At 42.9% G+C, this 22,508-nt stretch overlaps 1 protein-coding gene across 13 annotated transcripts in view; it reads right to left on the reverse strand.

Annotated features, from left to right (window-relative positions):
- cep162 (centrosomal protein 162) overlaps window positions 1-22,508 on the reverse strand; it is a 32,604-nt gene that overhangs the window by 1,591 nt on the left and 8,505 nt on the right. For 10 of the 13 annotated variants that reach the window (XM_044116252.1, XM_044116251.1, XM_044116248.1 and 7 more), the window contains 22 exons: window positions 17,949-18,126; window positions 17,576-17,637; window positions 17,436-17,506; window positions 15,027-15,057; window positions 14,003-14,203; window positions 13,274-13,352; window positions 12,639-12,816; window positions 12,327-12,516; window positions 12,091-12,236; window positions 11,775-11,900; window positions 11,246-11,374; window positions 7,801-7,913; window positions 7,597-7,696; window positions 7,397-7,523; window positions 7,079-7,245; window positions 5,678-5,782; window positions 5,355-5,591; window positions 4,921-5,139; window positions 4,267-4,549; window positions 3,108-3,240; window positions 1,235-1,376; window positions 1,049-1,150 (listed from right to left, as the gene is read on the reverse strand). In XM_044116252.1, coding sequence (XP_043972187.1) covers window positions 1,049-1,150; window positions 1,235-1,376; window positions 3,108-3,240; window positions 4,267-4,549; window positions 4,921-5,139; window positions 5,355-5,591; window positions 5,678-5,782; window positions 7,079-7,245; window positions 7,397-7,523; window positions 7,597-7,696; window positions 7,801-7,913; window positions 11,246-11,374; window positions 11,775-11,900; window positions 12,091-12,236; window positions 12,327-12,516; window positions 12,639-12,816; window positions 13,274-13,352; window positions 14,003-14,203; window positions 15,027-15,057; window positions 17,436-17,506; window positions 17,576-17,637; window positions 17,949-18,126 — 3,119 coding nt within the window. Of the gene's footprint in view, window positions 1-1,048; window positions 1,151-1,234; window positions 1,377-3,107; window positions 3,241-4,266; window positions 4,550-4,920; window positions 5,140-5,354; window positions 5,592-5,677; window positions 5,783-7,078; window positions 7,246-7,396; window positions 7,524-7,596; window positions 7,697-7,800; window positions 7,914-11,245; window positions 11,375-11,774; window positions 11,901-12,090; window positions 12,237-12,326; window positions 12,517-12,638; window positions 12,817-13,273; window positions 13,353-14,002; window positions 14,204-15,026; window positions 15,058-17,435; window positions 17,507-17,575; window positions 17,638-17,948; window positions 18,127-22,508 lie in introns of those variants that run through there. The other 3 variants (XM_044116250.1, XM_044116249.1, XM_044116254.1) reach the window with 3 other exon arrangements.

The raw sequence follows: 22,508 nt of genomic DNA on the forward strand, positions 1-22,508 counted from the left end.
ATGGTCAAGATAGTATTGAAGTTATTTTTTTGTGTATTTCATGTCATTTGATCATAATTTAAGTGATCATTTACTTATAATTACAAGACAGAGAAAGAGGCTATTCATTAGATATTTGACTGTAAGGTTGAACAGCAGTTAAGAAATTTCTTAATAAATTATTGATCATAATTATTAAGAATTACACAAGCCAAACACTGATGCAGGTCCTGATTATCAACAATAATTTGTGAAAATGTGGCAAATAGAAGAGAATAAAAGTGGAAGAGTGGCAAATAGAAAACCAATGTAAAGATTAAAAAATACAGCAAACGTGGTAATACACTATATTGTCAAAGTATTGCCAATATGTGAGTCAAGGCTACCTGCCTTGACCCACATATGAGCTTAAGTAACATCTCATTCATAATCCATAAGGTTCACTAAGGCGTTGGTAAACCCTTCGTAGCTAGAGCTTCAGCTCTACTAGCTAAACCTTGTGAAAGGTGGTCCACAAGGTTTAGGAGAGTTTATGCATATTTTTGACCATTCTTCCAAAAGCACATTTGAGAGGCCTTCTTGCTGGACAAAAAGGCCTGGCTCTCAGTTTTCGGTCTAATTCATCCAAATGTTTGAGGTGGCCTGTGGCCATGGAAGTGATTGGAACACCTGATTCCGATATTTTGGATGTGTGATCAAATACTTTTTGGAATATAGTGTAGAAACATTGTGAACACACAAACCCCTCAATGTGCCGTGAAAATGTGTGGCAGCCACACAAACTTTTTTTTTATGGAGATGCTGCAGGTATTCAGCAGATGTCCAAAGCTGCTAAAGGAATAGAACTGCAGAAAGAACTGCAGCTAAATGTAATGTGGCTTTACAAGGTGCTGACTACAAATGGACAGAAACTGCTGAAATCATCAACCGTAGAAAATATTAAAAACCAATGAAAATACATCAAGATTTGGAGCTGTATTATGAGGAAGTTGGTGAGGTATAAGTACTATTTTTAAAGCACTATTTTAAAAGTGCATTGCGGAGCAGGGAACTGGTAGAAGCTGCTCACCTGCTTCTGCAGAGCTTCTTCTCTGTGCCTGGAGATGGAGAGAGCCTCTTTACATTCCTGCAGCTTCTTCAGCTGCTGCTGCTGCTGGTGTTTCATTGCTATCTGAGAGAAGATTGAGAGCTAAATCAATAGAATGGATTTTCACCTTGGAACTAACATTAGGCCAGTGGGTGAGTGAACCTGTACCTCCTGGCTGTTAAGCTTATTGCTCAGTTCTGCCACCTTGGAGGATGAGTGCTCCAGGGCATGGGTGGCTTGTAGATGGTCCAGCACCCTGAGGTGTTCAGCCTTCACACAGGAGAGCTGCTCTGCAAATTCGTTTTTCAGCCTGCAATGTCCCATTCAACTGTGTTTAATTACAGTGGTGATCTGGGGACTTGTGTATAAAGTGCGTATAAGCACAAAATAGGTGTGGCGTCATATTTTACAGGTGAAAGTTCGCGTAAATATATACAAAGTTTTTACCTGCCGTAAAAATGTGCGGCTTTTATTGTGGACAATAACAAACTACCAAGCGCTAAAACTCAGCAAAACACTAATAAACCATCATCAACACTGAATACACTGAAATCTAACTCCATTCAGTGCTTTTTAGAACAAGAAACATCAAAACCATTGTTTTTCATAATTTTAAACATAAACAATGACATTGTCTGAGCCATGTTATTGCTCAGACAATAACATGGCACACACACAAAATAAATAAAATAAAAGGATGTAAAAATCTCACTTGAATGTAAATAGTAAATTTTCTCAGTTTTTGTTACATAAAGATATAACTGATCTGTGCACCAAAGTGCAAGAAAAGCTTATCTGTGGAACTTCACACTCTTTCATACATAGTATGAAAGACTGATACTACAGTCTTTCATACTACATACACTACAGTGTATGTAGTACTTTTACTGACACTGTAGTGTCAGTAAAAGAAAACAAAGTTGGATCCACAGTTTCACTCCAAGCATGTCAGGTTTTATTATTTTTAAGGTGATCAAGACGTGTAGACATTGATCACATGTAGATGCACAAAGGTATGCGGTGTAATTTGGAACACTCTGGAACTGAAGAACATTGCCAACAGATTGATTCGGAGGGAGTGTTTGTTCAGATCTGCTGGGCAATGTTGATAATGGTTTATTAGCGTTTATTAGCGCAGAACTAACATGGAGGCATGTGTTACCAGTGCAGATGGAATTGCTGGCAGGTAAGACAGTTGAGCCATCCCAGCTTTATGACTAGAAAGCATCTCCAACTTGTACACGATTCCTCTGTTTAGAGTAAACGTCCACTATTTATTCTAATAAATAAAAAATTAATAAAATATTCTTTTTATTCCCCAAACACCACAAAGGACTCTCTGGGCCAGGATTTTCTTTAAATCCTGGCTGAATGCTCTGCTGTACAAAACAAGTATTTACACTTGGATTACTATATTTTGGAATTTTTTCTTTAAAATTTATTATTTAAAATTTTTGTGAGATGATATTTTGTGCCCTAAAAACACCTTTTAAATAAAATATGCAATTATTATTATTTTAAATACTGATACAAGCAAGGACTGTCACTATAGTTATTGCTTTACATGATGGCAGCCTTCAGGGTATTTATACTAATTTACATACATATGTAAATTAGTATGTAAATACTTTTGCATTTAGTATTTACTAAATGTAAACACTAAATGTATTTACATTTTGTATTTAAATGTATATACATATATATATTGAAATATACATATATTTAAGTGTATATTTAGAAATTTACAAATTTATGTAAATTGTAAATTAACATAAATTTACGATTTATGTAAATGTAAATTTAGTACATATATTTACATATGCAAATTTGGTCCGCCCTTCCAGCAGCTGCGCTCTATTTACTACTAATCGGAATTTATAAGGGAAAGGTGTGTAGGTACGTAATGCTTAATACATCAGAATGTTTTTGTTCAATGCACTTTTCTAAATTTGTCCGTAAGACAATTTTTAGTGTGAAAACTGCACGCTCTTTCTTACATGAGGCCCCTGTAATGTCAGTAAGCTGATTCAGATGTACAGACCTGCACAGCTCCTCCTTTGACTGAACAGCGTTGGCCTTCAGTTCCTCCTTCTTCTGCTCACTCTGCAGCTGAAGCACTTCCATACACCGACTCAGAGCCTTGTTCTCTTGCTGCAGCTCAGGGACCTGGCTTCCTGACAGCAGGAGGGACATCCACCAGACAGGAAGTCAAAAGCAGACTGACCTCATGACCTCTACTGCCTCATTAAAGTAAAACATCAGGTAGCTTATGTTGCCCTGCGATGGACTGGCGGACCTGTCCAGGGTGACCCTGCCTCTCACCTGTTGACCACTAGAGATGGGCACCAGCACACTTCACGACCCCACTAGGCATAAGCGTGTTGAAAATGGGTGGATTAATTAAGTAATTAAGTAATTAATTTTCTAATCAATTATTAGTTATCCTCTTAACACGCACCGGAACGCCCACGTGCCATTTTTCCATTGTATTTTCCGGAGCTGAGATTTAAGGGTTTAAACTCTGCCAGTATCCATTATGACGCTTTTATTGGGTAGCCTAGAGCCCCCCCTTTTGATTGACACCGTATTCGACCAATAATGTTATGAAATGGCCTTTTCCAAGCCATTAATATCCAAAGAGACTTGAGCTCGTTTTGACATGCCTGTATACTTTTTCTGGAATATTTCTGTCTGGTCAACTCGGAAACTAAATCTAAAGCCACCGATGTGTAGCCAACATGTGTCCTGTCATAAGGATATAAGGCATTTGGGGTTTATTTTGACATGAATCCACAAGTTGCATGCGTAACCACGCGCAGTGTATGCATCTTTGCTGTGTCAAAGACAGGCTCTGTGCGCCCTCATGCACAACGGTGTTTACAGGACTTTTTCTCACCAACAGAGAGACACGTTGTATGAATGTGTCAAAACTGGATGTGTTTCTTTAGCAGAACTTCACAACTCACGGAAGTAGATGATTATGGCCATAACAGTGCTGACAAGTTTTGGATTTGAGAATACCGGAAACTTTTAGTCATCCACACTTTTAGTCAGAGCGAAGAGGGTAGAGCGTACTGAAGAGCGAGTAGGGAGGAAAAAAGGAGGGGTGCGGGGGAGCGAAAAAGAGAAGCTTGGCTTCTATTGCTGATCAGTATGACCAGTTGTAGGACTATATGAAGTGATGCAGAGCAGAGTCAGACCTGTGAACACAGAGGGCTGGTAGGTTTTCTCATACTGAGCTGCAGGAAACCTTTCTGCTTGTGTGCTGCTATCTGCTGCAGCAGCAGATTCCTGCGCTCTGCTCTCTGATCGCTGGCGGGGCATAGACATCATGTTCCTGGGCTCCCTCTGCAGCCTCTCTACGGTCCGGCTCAGCTCCTGAATGGTGCGGTTCTTAGTGGCCAGCTCCTGGTTCAGCCACTTGATCCGGCCTCCTAATGCCGCCTCAGTTTGGCGCTGGTGTCGCCCTGGACTCGGCTGTGCCTGGGAGAAGTTATTTTATCAATCACTGTAGTCTTAGGACTACAATACATTAAAGATCCCAGACCTTTCAGCGCTTCTGGTTCTGGTCTGAATCCAGAACCCAACATGTATAACAGCTCTATTATATGATTTCACAATAGACTTCATAATAGTTCAATGGTGAAACAGCCAAAAGGCTCTATAAATAAAGTAAATAAAGTATACTATATACAATTCTGATATATATTTCCTTGACAATTTTGATGATGCCATTTGACAAAATATAATGTTTATTGCATAATCAATAACTGTATGATGTCATTGGCCCTGTTGCTGAAGTGTGAAACACCATAACCAACTGCTTTTCTTCAGCTTCAGTCATCCAGCCTGACCTTGTGTTTGAGCTGCTGCTGCAGAGACTCTATCTGGTCCTGCAGACGTTTGTCTTTCTGTTGGTGTCTGTCCTGGACCTGCCGCAGCTCCTCTTCCAGAACCAGACATTTAGACATCCATGCATCTGTCCCCGCCTCCGCCACCGTGGCCGCTGCTACAGGCAGCTGTCTTTGTGCCAGCTGCTGCTCCAGTTCACATATCTGTTGCTCGTAGCGCAGCTGCAGAACACAATACACAAATACACAGCATGTGCCAGTCCTTTTCCTGACACTTTCTTGCAGAAAACTAATAATTTTCTTTTTATGTTATTTGTTGTGATGAATGTCAATGAGCCAATCAAGAGTGTCAAGAGAATTTTCTTGTATGAATAAAGGTTTATATATAAGCATCTAAAAGTGACAGAGGTAGGTGTCATAAATGTTCTCATGTTGACCTTAATCTGGTGGAACTGTTGCTCTATGGCCCTCAGGGTTCGCTTGGCCTCTTGATCGTGACTTTCAAGCTCAGATTCCAGCCGCTGAATCCTGCGCTCCAGCAAAACATTGACTGTGCTGGGGGGGTGCGTCCCACTGGAGGTGGCCTCCCTGCCAGCGGCCGAGGCTGCAGCATAGATAAGGGCTGGTAGAGAGTTTGGGTTCCTGCTTCTCAGGATCTGCTCCAATTCCTTCACCTGGTGAGTACAGGAGCAGTTAGCTGTACTGCAGAAGCATAAAAGGGAGTGGGCTAGTCTGATGAATGTGTTTGGTCTGGAGGAACCTGCCGCTGCAGATCCTGCATTCTCTTTGTGTCTGCAGGTCTGTCTCTGGCCTTCCTCTGCATATTGGTGCTTCTTTTACCTACTTCCCTCTTCAGGTTTTCCACCTGGAACAAAAACAAGCTGCTAGTCACTGCCTACAATGCTAGACTGAAGTTGACATTCTACAAACTCAACTTGAATTATAGCTAATAGAACAGTTTCGTTTTGTTTAAATCGTTCATTTGAACAATTATTTTTCAGCTATTGCAGCTATAACAGTTCCTGAAGGTCACAATCCAGAGAAATGATCCATTAAAACCTAAAACCTAACATCATGAAAAAACTATTTCCATGACGGTTCTGCCTTTAAAATAACTCTCTTCACTACTTTTTCTTTGTTAATTTAAGAGATTTTTCTAACTCTTTCCTCAGCAGTCGAGTTTAAGACCTCAGTCTGTGCCACCAACCAGACTATTTCAATGACATCTACCATTCCCGAGAGGTCAAATATCCTACCAGACTTACACCAGAAGCCAGCTAGTAGTTACAAAAAGGAAAACATTGGTGGGAGATTCAATTTTCAATTCAGTTTATATATATTGCACTGATTCACAACAGAGTCAAGTGTCAAGTACTATATAAAAAAGACCATTCAATCCAATCACACATACATCCCAATTGATCCTATTTATCAAATAACACATCAAGTTCAGCTCATTATTCATACTTTAGAAAAGTTTCTGTTTAAAGAAACCCACCAGAAAATTGAGTCACTGAGTGAAAGCTTCATGAGGAGCATTCAGTCCTGAAGCACATAGTGAAAGTACAATCCCTTCTGTTGTCTCATTTACTTTACAGTAATCCCTCATACTCAGTGTACATGTAGCAACAGAAAAAAACTGTCGTCTAGCATAGACAAACCTCCAGCAGAATTAGAACCTGGCTCAGTGGCCAGTTTCTGATCAGACATGACCAACTGGAGGTTTGAGAAGATAGAGGAGAGAAACAAACAAAACAGAACCAAAAATTCAAGAGTACCTTCTATGTTAGAGAAAGGTAAAATGTTAATTAAAATGACTTTAGGTCGAATGCTATCTAAGTATTACACCCAAGACAAAGAGAGACTAAAATATTTCTCAAAATAAATCGGCATGCAGTCATGTATTATTTGTATATTCAATTTCAACTGAATGTCTGATGATACTATAACTCCAAACAAGAAAACACAACCTGATAGTTTGAACATGGTCTTTATGTGAAATCACATCTGCAGGGAAGACGTCCATCTGAGTCTCAGCTAAGAGACAAACACCTTTTTATCTCCATGGAACCTTACATATGCTGCTCCCAAACTAAAGACAAAATCCTTCCACAGTTTGGTCTTCATTTCATAATCACACAGCATGAGGGAGAATCCCCACCTGTTCTTTGAGTTGGAATATCTCAGCTGTTGCTGCTTTTAGCCGGGCAGCATCTCTGTCCAGCAGCTTCTGGTTCTCTGCAAACCACTGCAGCTTATTCTTGAGAGCTGCCATCTCCTCCCTGTGCTGCTGCTGCAGGCCCTGCAGCTCAGACATCTCATCTCCCCCTGAAACACATCAAACCAGCAGTCGGTCTGGAAGGACTCTCAGCTCCAGGAAACCCAGAGCTTGAATCAGGTGATGTAGATGTTCATCATGTGAACAAGTTTAGGACTGAGTAAGGCAGCTATACAACGTCCAGCCATGAGCTGCTGTGACCTGAGATGGAGAAGCCCTGCACTTTGGCCAGCTGCTGCTCCTCTTTCATCAGCTGCAACTCCACCTGCAGGGACTGCTTCTCCTGCTCCAGCCTGCTGTTCTCCTCACACAGCCTGGCCTCGTTCTGCTGCACACACACATTATAATATGGAAGATGACTGGGACCAGCACCACAGACACACTTTATTCACGTTAGAAACCTGGTGGGTGTTGATTTGAGCCAACAAGTCAGAGATGCGTTTGGTGTGATCCATTGCGCACAAGTTGCTCACAGGCCTGGAGCTTCTTCTCAGCTGCTCCCTGATGAAGATGGAAATCACAAACATTTTTGTGAGAAAAAACATTTGACAGAAATAAGAGATAAAACCTCTTACAGCTCACTGCTCTGCTGAGCAAGCAGTTACCTGGTGACAGCCAGCTGGCTGAGCAGCCCCTGGTTCTCATTAAACATGGCGTCCTGAATGGCTTTACTCCTGCTCTGCTCAGCCTTCATCTCTACATACAACTTCTCATTTTCCTGTAAGACACATTCAGTTTTACTGTACACTGGATAGGCCACTCCAGAACCTTCATATGCTTCTTATGGAGCCACTACAAAGTGCTCCGAAGCACATATCCTGGCGGTGTGGTTCAGGTCATTGTCATGTTAGAAGATCCAGTCATGACCCATCCTCAATCCTCCAACTGAGCGAAGGAGGTCGTTTCCCACATTCTTGCAATACGTGGCCCCTGTCATCCTCTACTTAATACAGTGCAGTCGTCCTGTTACGTGAAAAAAAACACCCCCAAAGCATGATGCTTCCACCCCCATGCTTCACAGTAGAGATAGTGTTATTCTTCATCTCCCAAACACAGAGAGTTTGGGAGAAAGTGTTACTCGCGTCAGAAATGTATCAGATGCTTCAAGTTCGACTTTGAATGCAGACGCTTGAAATTTTGTTCTAAACATAGTGTTTTGTGTGTCCGGTTTACGTTCAAAGTCTATTTGGAGGCGTGTCAAGAGCATGTCAGCTCTTGTCATTGTTTTCTGTTGAACGCTCTTGAAGCTTCAATCACTCAAAACGCTCCAAACTGTTCAAATCTCGCCATGCTAGATGCTCAAAACGTGCCGCAATGGTCCTCAATGCATCATTGAGGACCATTGGTGCATTGACGTGCAAACCACCTCTGGTTACACGTCTGTAAACCAGACGTGCAAACCACCTCTGGTTTACACGTCTGTAAACCTGACGTGCAAACCACCTCTGGTTTACACGTCTGTAAACCTGACGTGCAAACCACCTCTGGTTTACACGTCTGTAAACCAGACGTGCAGACCACCTCTGGTTTACACGTCTGTAAACCAGACGTGCAGACCACCTCTGGTTTACTCGTCATCCCGTAAACCAGAAAGAAACAAAGAGCAGACCACCTCTGGTTTACAGCGCCTGTAAACCAGGCGTATTGACCACCTCTGGTTTACACGTCTGTAAACCAGACGTGCAGACCACCTCTGGTTTACACGTCTGTAAACCAGACGTGCAGACCACCTCTGGTTTACACGTCTGTAAACCAGACGTGCAGACCACCTCTGGTTTACACGTCTGTAAACCAGACGTGCAAACCACCTCTGGTAAACCAGGCGTGCTGGCAAATTATTGAGCTTGTTTTAATTTATGACATGATTAATTGATTTATTGATTATTGTGACACGCCTTATCATGGACAAACTTAAGACGGGCCTAGATGTGTGCTGATTTAAGCAGAGGAACCTTCCGTGCCATGCATGATTTTAAACCATGACATGTTAGTGTATTACCCACAATAACCTTGACAACAGTGGTTCCAGCTCTCTTCAGGTCATTGACCAGCTCCTCCCATGTAGTTCTGGGTTGATTCCTCACCTTCCTTAGGTGATACACCACAAAGTGACATCTTGGATGGAGCCCCAGTCCAAGGGAGATTGACAATCATGTTCAGCTTCTTCCATTTTCTAATAGTTGCTCACCAGTTGATCTTTTTTTAGCAAGCTGCTTGGCAATTGCCCTGTAGCCCTTTCCAGCCTTGTGGTGGTCTTCAATTTAGTCTCGTGTCTTTGGACAGTTCTTTGGTCTTAGCCATGTTAGTAGTTGGAGTAGACTTAACCGTATTTTCTGCACTATAAAACCTTCAACCAATATTGAGCCACAACAGGTCTCACAACTACGGTAAGCAGCCGCCGACTTCATTTTAGCCCGTAGAAGAAGAACTTCAGTCGCTAGATGTTGGTGTCTAGCGGCTGGATATTGGTGTCTAGCGTGGGAAGGTGGCTGCGTGGGAACAGTGGATGACAGAAGGCGAACACACATTCACCAAGATGGGGAGACAGCGCCGGACCGACATGCACCACTATCTGCCAGTGGATCGTAAATGTCTGGGCTGATATATCATTCTCAACTGTGGTCCGAGCTTTCAAGAAGGCAGGAATTGTTGCTGCTGCTGGACAACAGCAGCGACACTGACTCGATTAATGATGACTTTGACGAGACGGAGCCGGGCATGTTGGATGCTGTATTCGCCCAACTGTTTAATTCGGACACCGAAGAAGAAGAATTCGAGGGATTCGTGGACGAGGAATTAATTAATAAGTGAGCTTTACATGTTTATTTTGTGTGTTTACAGCTGAACAAGGTTGGTCATATTGTGAATAAGGTCATTAATGTTTGAACAACATTGAGTTATTGATATATTGTTATTGCTTTGCACTATTTAGAGTGTTACTATATTGTGGCTGCACTAATGTTTGACTCACCATAACAGTATCAGACTCTTTTTTATGTGTTTATTGAATCGAGGAAAAGTTCCCCTCCACTATTTGATATAAATGTTGCACTACATGTTACTACGTCACTGACTTTACCTTGGGGAAAACAATAAAACAGCTGTTTATTCATTTTGGGAGTGAACAGAGTTGTCAGAACACTGGTTTGTAATCTGTTAATAAAGTTTTACTGACCTATCTGACTGTTTTGTTGACATTCCCTTTATCACATCTTCATTTAATGGATGCATAACGTAACCCCAGCCTCTACTGTAGCGTCTCTTCTATGCGCCTTATAATGCGGTGCGCCTTATATATGAAAAAAGTTTTAAAATAGGCCATTTATTGTAGGTGTGCCTCATAGTGCGGAAAATACGGGTACTGATTGTGTGGAGTGGACATGAGTCTTGATGCAGCTAACAACCTAAACAGGTGCTTCTAATTTACAATAATACGTGAAGAGGAGGTGGACATTTTAGAGGCGGACTTTTTGAATTCTGGACTCTTTGAAGTCCAGAATTTTTGCTGATTGGCAAGTGTTCAAATACTTATTTGCAGCAGTAACACAGAAATACATTCTTAAAAAAAAATCATACATTGTGATTTCCAGATTCTTTTTTTTTTTTTAGATTATGTCTCTCACAGTGGACCTAAGATGAAAATTTCAGACCCCTCCATGATTTCTAAGTGGAAAAACTTGCAAAGTTGCAGGGTGTTCAAATACTTATTTTCCTCACTGTAACAGCAAAAGCCTGAGTATTGACTGCAGCATCTGTAGAGAGGTCTGTTTGGACTAGGACCATGAGTGGTGGGAATGTGATGTGCTTCAATGACTTTGAATTGGATTTATTATGTCTGGCTACTTCTAGTGCAGAATTATAATGCATGTCTCATGGCAATGACATAAAAACTAGATGAAATGAGACATGTGTTCAGACTTCAGACTAAATGTGTTTTTTTACACATTTTTTGGTCTACATGACACAGAGATAGAGGAGAGGTTGACTAAACCCGTGTACGAGGAGAAGGAATTAAAAACTAAATGAGGATCAAGCAGACAGGGGACAGACCTGCTGGTAACCTTTGATGAGCATCTCCTGCTCTTTCAATTCTTTCGTTATTAGCTGGATTTTGTCCTCTTTGCCAGGATCTGCAGCCTCCAGCCATCTCCTCTGACTGGCTTCCTCTGCACTGCGCAGCTGAGTGGAACAAAGCAAACATTCACAAATTTGCCTGGATATAAATGGGCATCAGATATCACAACAGTCCTGACTATGTTCATTTCCTCACTCTGTGTGTTTGGAAACTGTTTTCCATGAATAAAGACCTAGCAGGATTCTTTTAACTGCAAAGTGTCTGCTAACACTGTCATTATAACCCAGATCAGTGTTGTGCGTGTGTGCGTGTGCGGGCGTGTGTGTTGGTTGGCTACCAGAAGGAGCCACTCTAATTGAATGAACAGATTATGTCATGTAAACTCGTTTTTATGCGAGTAAATATCAGCTGGTGAGTGCAGGTGAAAATTAGACCTGCAGCACCACCACTAGAGGAATATTTCTGTTAGAAACTATGTAGTCTAATATGAAGTGTGTTTTGCACCTTGCTCTGCAGCAGGTAGTTCTGTTGTCTCAGTGAGTTGACCTCCTCAGCATCATGCTTCATCATCTGCAGCTCCTTTTCCTTGTGGACCAGCTGTGCTCTTAATGCCTCAATCACAGAACTGTCCTGGATCGTTTGGAAGTCAGAACACTATCTGAACAAACTCAACACAGGGAGCATAAACCTGAGATAACCAGCAGATCCAGCCCAGACTGATTGATTCTGTGTCATGTACACACCATGGCCTAACTGTACTGCTGAGTGCAGGTAGATACATAAAATACATGATATTCACTGTGGTGAATTGTTGTCTTACTGCGACCTGAGGAGGGGCTTGTGTACAGCTGCAGTCCTGAGGCGCAGCATGATGGAGACTGCTGGTGTGTATCTGCTGCTCGAGGACAGCCACTAGGGACTGAATGGAAACCACCAGGTCACTGCTTACCCTTACACCTGACTCTGCTGGCCAAACACACCATATGTTCACACATACAGCCAACAGTATTATTATAAAACAAACATATCGTTGAGATGGTCAGGGACAACAGTGACCTGCAGCACCACCACTATCTTGCTCTTGTTTTTTGGTGGATTTGTTTATTGAGGGGGGGGCTTTGGGTGGAGCAGCTTTGCTAATCTTCTCAGCTGCCTTGCTGTCCCCGAACCTGCCTCTGGATGGAGTGAGAGGAAGCTTCCTTTCAGACAGCATGCAGGAACGGAACACAGAGGAGCCCTTGGATGTCTGTGAAGAGGGTGTATAAGCAAATTGAATTTCAAAACATGCATGCACGTGTGTGTATGTGTGTCTGCTTTTCAGAGTTTGGCCTTCCTCACAGTTTTTTTTTTTTTTTTTGCATTACCAACCAGTGACAGAGTTTGGGGAAAATGTTTATTCTGTTCCTGCATTAGTCTTTCCACTTCCTTCCTGATACTGGAGGTCAGGTCAAGGTCAGGTGGTTCTGTGGTTCTAGAGTGGCTCTGTCCAGGCTGCTCCAGGTCCAGCTCTGATGGAGTCACACGTGGGAACATCCTCAGTTCCTGACTGAAACCAGTTCATCAGATAGAAATGGCCATCATTGCTGATTAGATAAAAGTACAGTATACATTGTTCCTAAACAGCTTTCATATTTTCCAGTTGGTAATTAGCATGTTTATACGCTGTCACTTCTATAACTATTAATTAATCGTAACATAAAATTAAAGCAAAAAAACCTGATGCATTTCTATTAAATCTCCTTTATTGTTTGTAAGGGAGATTACAAACTCCTTTAAGATTGTTTTATACTTGTATATTTACATAGCTACACCTAAAATGGTTTATGCAGTTCAATAATCAAGCAGCATTGCTTGTGACACTGACTGTTCTTTCTTTCTCAGTCAACATCACTAATAATGGTACTATAATATGCTTTATAATACATCTGTGAGTTGTTCATGACTCTAGTTTGTATTGTGTGATAACTGTTTAATGTTTGGATGTAGAAGTCCATGGATCTGACCTGACAGGCTGCAGAGTAACGCCTCTGGTGTGGTCTTCTGCTCGTATGGTCCTCATCAGCTCCTCTTCTGTGGGCAAGTCTGAAGCATCCAAATAGAGACATCACAGGAATCAGCCTGGCCATTTCTGACCATCTCCTAAATCAAGAGAATCCAATTCTGACGACTGCTGTGGAAAATGCTAATTAAAAATAAGAACACGTGCATTTTTATTTTACTGCAGAAAGTATGAGACAAAAATTTCAGATTAGACAACTTAATTTTAATTGTTTACTTGCAACTCAAAAGTGGAAAAAATTCCAGAGAGTTGACTCAAACTATCAGGGGAACATGGAACAATTTCAGAACACAAAGTGGATATCAAAAGATATCCTCCAGTCCTTCCACTACCCACACTGGTCATTTAATAGCTTATAGAATCATGTGCATGATGGTGTATTGTGAGAAACATCTAACGAAGAACTAAAATGTAAATTCAAAAAAATTTAAATGCAACCTCCACTGTGCAAGAAGTTAATTATAACTGTCAAGTTGTTCTGTTAATAACCCTGACTGAGGCAAAAAGTACTAAAATACATTAACATGGCATCTAAGGAGAATCCTTTTGGTGCAAAAATGACAATCCCACATGCTGAGCTACAGATGTGAAATATATTGGCTTAAACTGTATGTGATTATAAAAAAAAAAGAAAAATAACAGCTGAAAGTTAATGCACGAAGTGGTGTCTGACCTGAGTCGTTGGTAGAAAAAGGCTGCAGAGACTGCTGAGCATGCAGAGGAAGAGATGGTGTAGAGACTGGCCAGTCGGTCTTCCCTTCATCCTCTAGAGGGAGAGAGCGGTGACCATCGCAGCCCTCCACAGAGTGAATCTGTCTGTATGCTTCCTGAAGAGCCTCCACCTCTGACCCTCCACTCTGTGCATATAATTGGCCTGCACAGAAATCACATTTAGATGGACTCCACAGCATTCCTGATAAACTAACATACCAATCATAATCATAACATAAAGTGTCTGATAACAAATCAGAATGAAATTAGGATGTTTCCCCCATATTCTTCATACTATATTACTATTCTCCATAACTATATTGTTGTGCACAAAGCCAAAAAATAAAGTTACAGAAAATTCTCTTAACTGAGAAAATCTGAAAAAGCATTTCCTCCACTTTAAGAGTTGTCTTCATGTTGATGTTAATCATTGTTAACGGTATAATGAGATGCATTGTTGTGAATATGTTCAGAAGGCAGAGTGTAAGAACGAGCAGGAACTTCTTAAAGAGACAGATGCTCAATTTCAGGACGTCAAATTTCTTTTAAATCATGTTTGATATATGCAGCATTTTCATAACAACTGAAGGATTACCAGGGTAATCCAGAGAGTTATAGAGAAATACTGAGATGTGAAATATATCAGAATTGCACATCGTTGCAACATTTAACTCAATGCAACTTAAACGTTGCATTAAGTTGCAAAACATTGCAACTTAATGCAACGTTTTGCTGCATTATGCATTAGGTGGTTTTTAACGCAGAAAAGTTTCAGTACCAGGTTGGAAACCAGTTTGACTCAACTCAACGTTTTGCTGCATTGACCTACACACCCTGGCTCCAAAGACTGACTATACTTGGAAGCATTCTCCTCTAGTATTATCTGACATGTGTCATGTCATATATCACAGGTAAAAAAAAAGTCCTGGAAATGGGCCAGAACATTTGACAGTCTCACCTAAGCAGTGAAATATTCATTCCCCTACCTCTTGCAAGAGCCGGAGACAATTTCAAGTTCTGTTAAAGAGAAAGAAATTATGATTACCCAAACAAATGAAAAGAAATGCAGAAATACTAAACCAACTACTTATTAATGTACTGTGATTATTCCAGCAAGTCATGCAGAAGCATTTTCATGTCAGAATTTTAACAGTTAGTTGACCAATTGGTCAATAAAACAATGCCAATATCTAACCTAGCAAAACAAAAAATAGCAATGATCAAGGTAGACTTTTTTATTCAGTAAAGCAGACGATACACACAGTGTACTAGGCAGTATGTTAGGCCAGTATTAGAAGAGATTGCAACAAGTAAAAACTAATTATTAATTCAGCTAATGTGATTTTTTATGTCTTCTTTCAGTTTCTGTCATTACAGATACTATTAAGCTCAACTATATTTAGATGATTATGGAAAAAGAGAAAATAAATTGTGAAATGTTTTGGTCTCCATCACAGCTTATGTATTCATGTGCATAACTTGCACAACTATTTTAGACAGTACACTTTAAGTTGCTGAAATGTCTGCATGATCCATGACAGTGAAAGCAACACTGTATTGGCTGCTGCAGCTCCTTGTCAGTCATTTGACATATACAGTGTGTCTGTGAAATGACACACTGCTTAGGTGATATTTCACTACTGATCTGAAATATTAGTAATCAGTAATCATTAGATTTAAATAGAGAAGATGGGCACATCTGACTACCTACTACAATAGTTCACACAACATGTTAGTTCACACCTACATTTTCCCCTTACGACAATCTTAGAACGTTGGTAGTTCTAAGATTGTCGCTTGTGATTTCGTAACTGATCATCCTGTAGTGTATGGTGTGTTACAGTAGATTGTTGTGGCCGCTCCGATCTAAATCTGGGGTTTTCCCCGACTGGGAGCGTTAACGCAGCTTGTTGAATCAGAAAGCGGGGATTCTCCTCCTGCTTTCTGAGGGGAAATTACAAAGTGGAATCCCAAACAGCTGACAAGGTGCAACCCGAAGTCCAGCCGACATTGGAGATGGTATGTGGAAACAACATTAATGTTTATAAAACATTTCGTGCAAAGAATATAGAAATATAGAAATGACGAGGGGAGGAGTTGAAGCGAAAATTGCTATGCAGTTGATGAACCAGGTAACTTTTCAGCTGTTCTTTGTTAACATGACATAAATAGGTTCTAATAATTTTCATTCAGTCAGGATGTTACGCTGACACTAGAGCCACATGCATTGCAGGCAGATTGTAGCAAAGCATTAATTAATGCCTGGTTTTAAAATTAGTTAACTGAACTTGTAGCCATTATTTTGTGCCCATTGTTGGACACCACACGGCACGATGGAACCCGATCAAACCGTTATACCTAGGATTTCTGTCGGCTAATGTGTGATCTCTTAGGTTTTGAAAATGGGCCGACAATTGGCTGACAATTCTAAAATCGCGTAGTGTGCGCTGGACATTACACTAAAGAAATGAGGAAGGGAGGGTCAGTGGAGAACAGAGGAGTTCAGCCTTTTTTCATTCAGTGTCATCAACAGAAAGAGAAAAAGGCTGGAATAGGCGATACAGCCGATAATTAAAATGAGGTCGATAGTTTTAATTTATCGTACGATTAATTGATTTATCGTTTATCGCGACAGGCTTAAATATTAGTATAAAAATACTCCGATGATCAAAGCAAAATAATTAGTTTCTGAAGAATAAGAGGACGTTTTTCTCTTGGATTTTGCCCTCACATAATTAACCAGAACCAAACAAAAACAACTAACGAGCCAAATTCTCAACATTTTACATAAAATCCCTTTTTTTTCTTTTCTTTTTTTAAGATTTTCTCGTTTCAATGTAAGGACACAGTTTGTTTGAGATGTCCAAGTGGTTGAGGCAAGACATCTGTCACAGTCAAAGTGGTGCGTCAGAAAGTGTATTGGTGATCGAATCTTGGACTATTCAAGTATGCAACTATGAACTATGACTATGAAGTATTCAAGTGCTACTAACCTTTAAGTATTGGACTGTACCTGTGTATCAAAAAAATGGCTGCTAGATCATGGGAAAGAAAGATAAGACCATCCCTAGTACTAGAAAAATAGACATGTCCCAAATTATCCAACATATTATGGTCACACTAACTCAATGATGAAAACTGTGTGGTATGCTTTAGTTTAGCTGCTATTCTCCATTTTACATGTGTGGATCATTTTGAACCAGTAGGGAAACTCTATTTTTAACATGTTAAAAATACAGTAAATAGAAAAAGGGATCTCATTAACATTTCATAATAAAAAATCTAAAATGGGATTTATAGTTACAGCCATGCTAATGCATCTTAGATGAAGACACATAAATGTTAATATAAGAGCAAGCAAGAAGATAATATAGGTAGACAGTAAATTTTCAAACCTTCGTTTGCGACTCTTTTCTGCCATCCTCATCTTCAAAATCTTCACTGCATTGTGGGAAGCCAGAGTGGGCTGAGAGAAAAGAGAGATGAGGAAACCCAGAGACTCTAACAGGGTTGTTTGTCAGAACTGCCCACCTACCCAAAGACTCTCCCACAACTTCTGCTGCAGCAGAAGGCTCCACTGCTGGCCCATTCTCTTTCCTACAAGGAAACTATTTCATTGATTTCATCAACTCACAGTCCAGAGCTTTACCAAGGAACCATCGTCACACAGATGGCTGAGTCATCATGCCCAAAGGTCACACAATGGTGCAGAAAAGTATTGTTAGAACAGTCAAATGACATTTGATTTCTGTCAAATCCCCTGTGGGGAAGTATGTTCCCTTCACAGCGGAACAGCAGAACCTACCTTCCACACAGGGAAATCTGTTTAAATTTACAATGCATTCTATCTGGAGAATGTTTACAAGATTTTTTCAAAGTCTAATCAATGCCCTTAGCTGCTTCCATACCTGAGCTCAGTGGCAAAGGTAGAACGGCTTGAATCCAACTCTCTGTTCATTTTGGAATAATCTATAGCTGATGAAGCTCCTGCCTCTATCTGTGCAAAGAACCTGGCTTTCTCCTCCTCTTCCTCTAGAGTGTCCAGGCCCATAGCGCTCTTGTTCCCACCTAGTGTCTTCGATGATTCTGTACAAAAACAAAAATCATCAGGAAGTTTGAGCCATTCTAGTTTCCAATATTATTGCAGTTCATTATAGTTTCCCACCACAGCTCTAACTGGACCATTGATTATTTATTAGATGAACCAGTGCCTCTGCCCTGACAATGACTTCAGACAACTTATAGATCCATCCATCTTCTTCCGCTTATCCGGGATCGGGTCGCAGGGGTAGCAACTTCAAAAGGGAGGCCCAGACTTCCCTCTCCCCAGCCACTTCTTCTAGCTCCTCTAGAGCAGGGGTTTTCAAAGTATGAAAGGGTAAGCCCCCCTCCAAGGAGCACAATGCCTGCTGCCCCCCCCCCAACCAACCCCAGTTGTAAAAACTCCACCTTCAGCCCCGCTCTGGCCAAAACCAGTGATGGCATAGTTACTTTGAAAAAGTAACTATAATCGAACTACTGATTACTCCTTGAAAAAGTAACTTAGTTATATTACTGACTACTTGACTTGGAAAGTAACTAAGTTACATTAAAAGTAACTTTTTAGTTACTTTCAGCAGCTGCTAACAACAACGCTCCGCCTCCTGTGAAAATCACATTGATCTTTGCTAATACCTAATTGTAAGCTATTTTATAATGGCAACATCAACAATGTGTCACCACTTATAAGGTTGAACTGAAGAGGAGATTGTACAAAAAACAAAAAACGTGAGTAATTTGTGTGGTCCACTGTTGTCTGGAAAACTCTGAGAAGGATTTTAAAACGAGCCCAAAAAGGCGCAACCAGCAACTCGTTAAATTTTCAAGCGACTTTAAAAAAAATGAAGCCCAAAGCCGCTGTCTTGTCGACAGAAACTCAAAATAGTTCCAGTTTTTCCACCAACAAAATGCGCATCTCCCTCCATTGTTTACATTTCTGTCGCATAGAGACGTCGGTCACTCGACAAGACGCGTAGAGGAAATACGATTAAATAACAAAAGAAGATAGTAACGCACAGTAACGCAAAAATTGATTTGATAAGTAACTGTAGTCTGACTACTGGATTTGAAATAACAACGCGTTAGATTACTCGTTAATGAAAAAAGTGGTCTGACGTCAGTAATGTTACTGACATCACTGGCCAAAACATCCTCTAAGGTGGGAAACATTTCCACTGATCCCCGCTCCACACGCGCATCCCACAGTACCAACTTTTTCCTACATCCACAGAGTTGATCGTGTGCGTAAAAGACGTTTCTCTCACATCAGTAGACAGCAAGCAGATAGCTTTTCCGGTTTATTTTTTCCCTCGCATCGCGCCTCCCCTAACGTGCTCTGGCGCCTTCCAGGGGAGGCGCGCCTCACACTTTGAAAACCGCCGCTCTAGAGGAATCCCAAGGTGTTCCCAGGCCAGCCGAGAGACACAGTCCCTCCAGCGTGTCCTGGGTCTTCCCCGGGGCCTCCTCCCGGTGGGACGTGCCCAGAACACCTCACCAGCGAGGCGTCCAGGAGGCATCCTAACCAGAAGCCCGTGCCACCTCAGCTGGCTCCTCTCGATGTGAAGGAGCAGCGGCTCTACTCTGAGTCCCTCCCGGATGACTGAGCTTCTCACCCTATCTCTAAGGGAGAGCCCAGCCACCCTACGGAGAAAACCCATTTCGGCTGCTTGTATCCACGATTTCATTCTTTCGGTCATGACCCAAGGTTCATGACCATAGATGAGGGTGGGAACGTAGATCGACTGGTAAATCGAGAGCTTCGCCTTTTGGCTCAGCTCTCTCTTCACCATGATGGACTGGTACAGCGCCCGATTGACAGCAGATGCTGCACCAATCTGCCTGTCAATCTCCCGCTCCCTTCTTCCCTCATTCGTGAACAAGATCCCAAGATACTTGAACTCCTCCACTTGGGGCAGGACACCCCCTGACCCGGAGAAGGCACTCTATCCTTTTCCGGATCAAGACCATGGCCTCGGATATGGAGGCACTGATCGCCATCCAAACCGCTTCACACTCGGCTGCGAACCGCTCCAGCGAGAGCTCCAGATCACGACCCGATGAAGTGTTCCATGACCAGGACGAAAACCACACTGCTCTTCCTGAATCCGAGGTTCAACAATCCGATGGACCCTCCTCTCCAGAACCCCCAATTAAAACTTGCCAGGGAGGTTTAAAAGTGTGACCCCCTGTAATTGGAGCACACCCTCCGGTCCTCCTTTTTAAACAGGGAGACCACCACCCCAGTCTGCCAATCCAGGGGAACTTCCCCCAATGTCCATGCGATATTGCAGAGTTGCCTTAGCCAACACAACCCTACAACATCCAGAGCCTTAAGGAACTCCAGGCGGATCTCATCCACCCCCGGGGCCCTGCCACCGAGGAGCTTTTTGACCACCTCGGCTACCTCGACCCCAGCGTTTGGAGTCCCCAGGCTCAGCTTCCACAATGGAAGGCATGTTGGTGGGATTGAGGAGGCCTTCGAAGTACTCTGCCCACCGACCCACAACATCCCGAGTTGAGGTCAGCAGCACACCATCCCCACTATAGACAGTGTTGGTGCTGTACTGCTTCCCCCTCCTGAGACGCCGGATGGTGGACCAGAATCGCCTTGAAGCCATACGGAAGTCTTTCTCCGTGGCCTCTCCAAACTCTTCCCATGCTCAAGTTTTTGCCTCAGCAACCACCCGGGCCACAGGCCGCTTCACCCGCGGTACCAGTCAGCTGCTTCTGGACTCCCACAGGCCAAAAAGGCCCGATAGCACTCCTTCTTCAGCCTGACGGCATCCCTCACTGAAGGTGTCCACCAACGGGTTGGAGGGTTGCCACCGCGACAGGCACAGACAATCTTGCAGCCACAGCTCCGATAGGCCACCTCGACAATGGAGGCACGGAACACGGTCCACTCTGACTCCATGTCCCCCACCTCCCCCAGGGCGTGTTTGAAGTTCTGCCGGAGATGGGAGTTAAAACTCCGTCTCACAGGGGATTCCGCCAGACATTCCCAGCAGACCCTCACAACACGTTTGGACATGCCAGGTCTGACTGGCATCCTCCCCCACTAGTGCAGCCAACTCACCACCAGGTAGTGGTAAGTGGACAGCTCTGCACCTCTCTTCACCCAAGTGTCCAAGATATATGGCTGCAGATCCGATGAAACGATGACAAAGTCAATCATCGAACTGCGGCCTAGGGTGTCCTGGTGCCAAGTGCACATATAGACACCCTTAGGCTTGAGCATGGTGAAGTCCAACAACAGAACACCAATTGAGTTCAGATCAGGGGGGGCTGTTCCTCCCAACCACGCCCCTCCAGGCCTCACTGTCATTGCCCACGTGAGCGTTGAAGTCCCCCAGCAGAACAAGGGAGTCCCCAGGAGGAGCACTCTCCAGTACCTCCTCTAGGGACTCCAAAAAGGGTGGGTAATCTGAACTGTCGTTCGGCCCGTAAGTACAAACGACAGTCAGGACTCGTCCCCCCACCCGTAGGCGGAGGGAGGCTACCCTCTCGTTCACCGGGGTAAACCCCAATGTACAGGCGCCGAGATGGGGGGCAACAAGTATGCCCACTCCTGCCCGATGCCTCTCACCTTTGGCAACTCCAGAGTGGAAGTATGTCCAGCCCCTCTCAAGGACACTGGTTCCAGAACCAGAGCCATGCGTCGAGGTGAGACTGACTATTTCTAGCCGGAACCTCTTGACCTCACACACTAGCTTCGGCTCCTTCCCCACCAGAGAGGTGACATTCCATGTCCCAAGAGCCAGCTTCCGCAATAGAGGATCGGACTGCCAGGGTCCCCTCCCTCGGCTGCCACCCATCACACAATGCATCCGACCCCTTTGGCCCCTCTCACAGGTGGTGGGCCCATGGGAGGGGGGGCCAGATGTTTCCTCTTTGGGCTGAGCCAGGCCAGGCTCCATGGCCGGGCTCATCGTGCCCCCCCTCCAGGCCTGGCTCTAGAGTGGGGCCATGGTGACCTGCGTCCAGGCGAGGGAACACCAAGCCCAAAGTTGTTTCTCGTCATTGGGGTCTTTGGGACCCTAACTTATACATTTCAGTGTTTTTCTAATAGTCATGACCTATAACATAAAGCTCCTTGACACCTTCAGAGTGTGTAATCTAGTGCTTGATTAGTTTCTTTGACACCTGAAGGGGAACTGGCTGGGATGGGAGGATTGGAGTTAAAGGGGAGTTGCTTTCCATTTGAGAGTAACGTTTGTCATTGTAGAATGCTCAACTTTAAATTGCCTTATAGCTCCTCCCTGACGGACCGCGAGCCAGATTCTTTTGGCTGCTGGATTTTCTTTTTGTTAAAAGGCAGTTCTTCCTTTCCTACTGTCCCCACATCCTCACTATTATGTATTTCTTCCTGTTCAATAACTCAATGCACTTGGCAGGGCTTCCTTAGCTGGAAAGGTTTTTCATTTTGATCG

The sequence above is a fragment of the Gambusia affinis genome, linkage group LG05 (genome assembly GCF_019740435.1).
Source record: "Gambusia affinis linkage group LG05, SWU_Gaff_1.0, whole genome shotgun sequence".
Lineage (NCBI taxonomy): Eukaryota > Metazoa > Chordata > Actinopteri > Cyprinodontiformes > Poeciliidae > Gambusia > Gambusia affinis.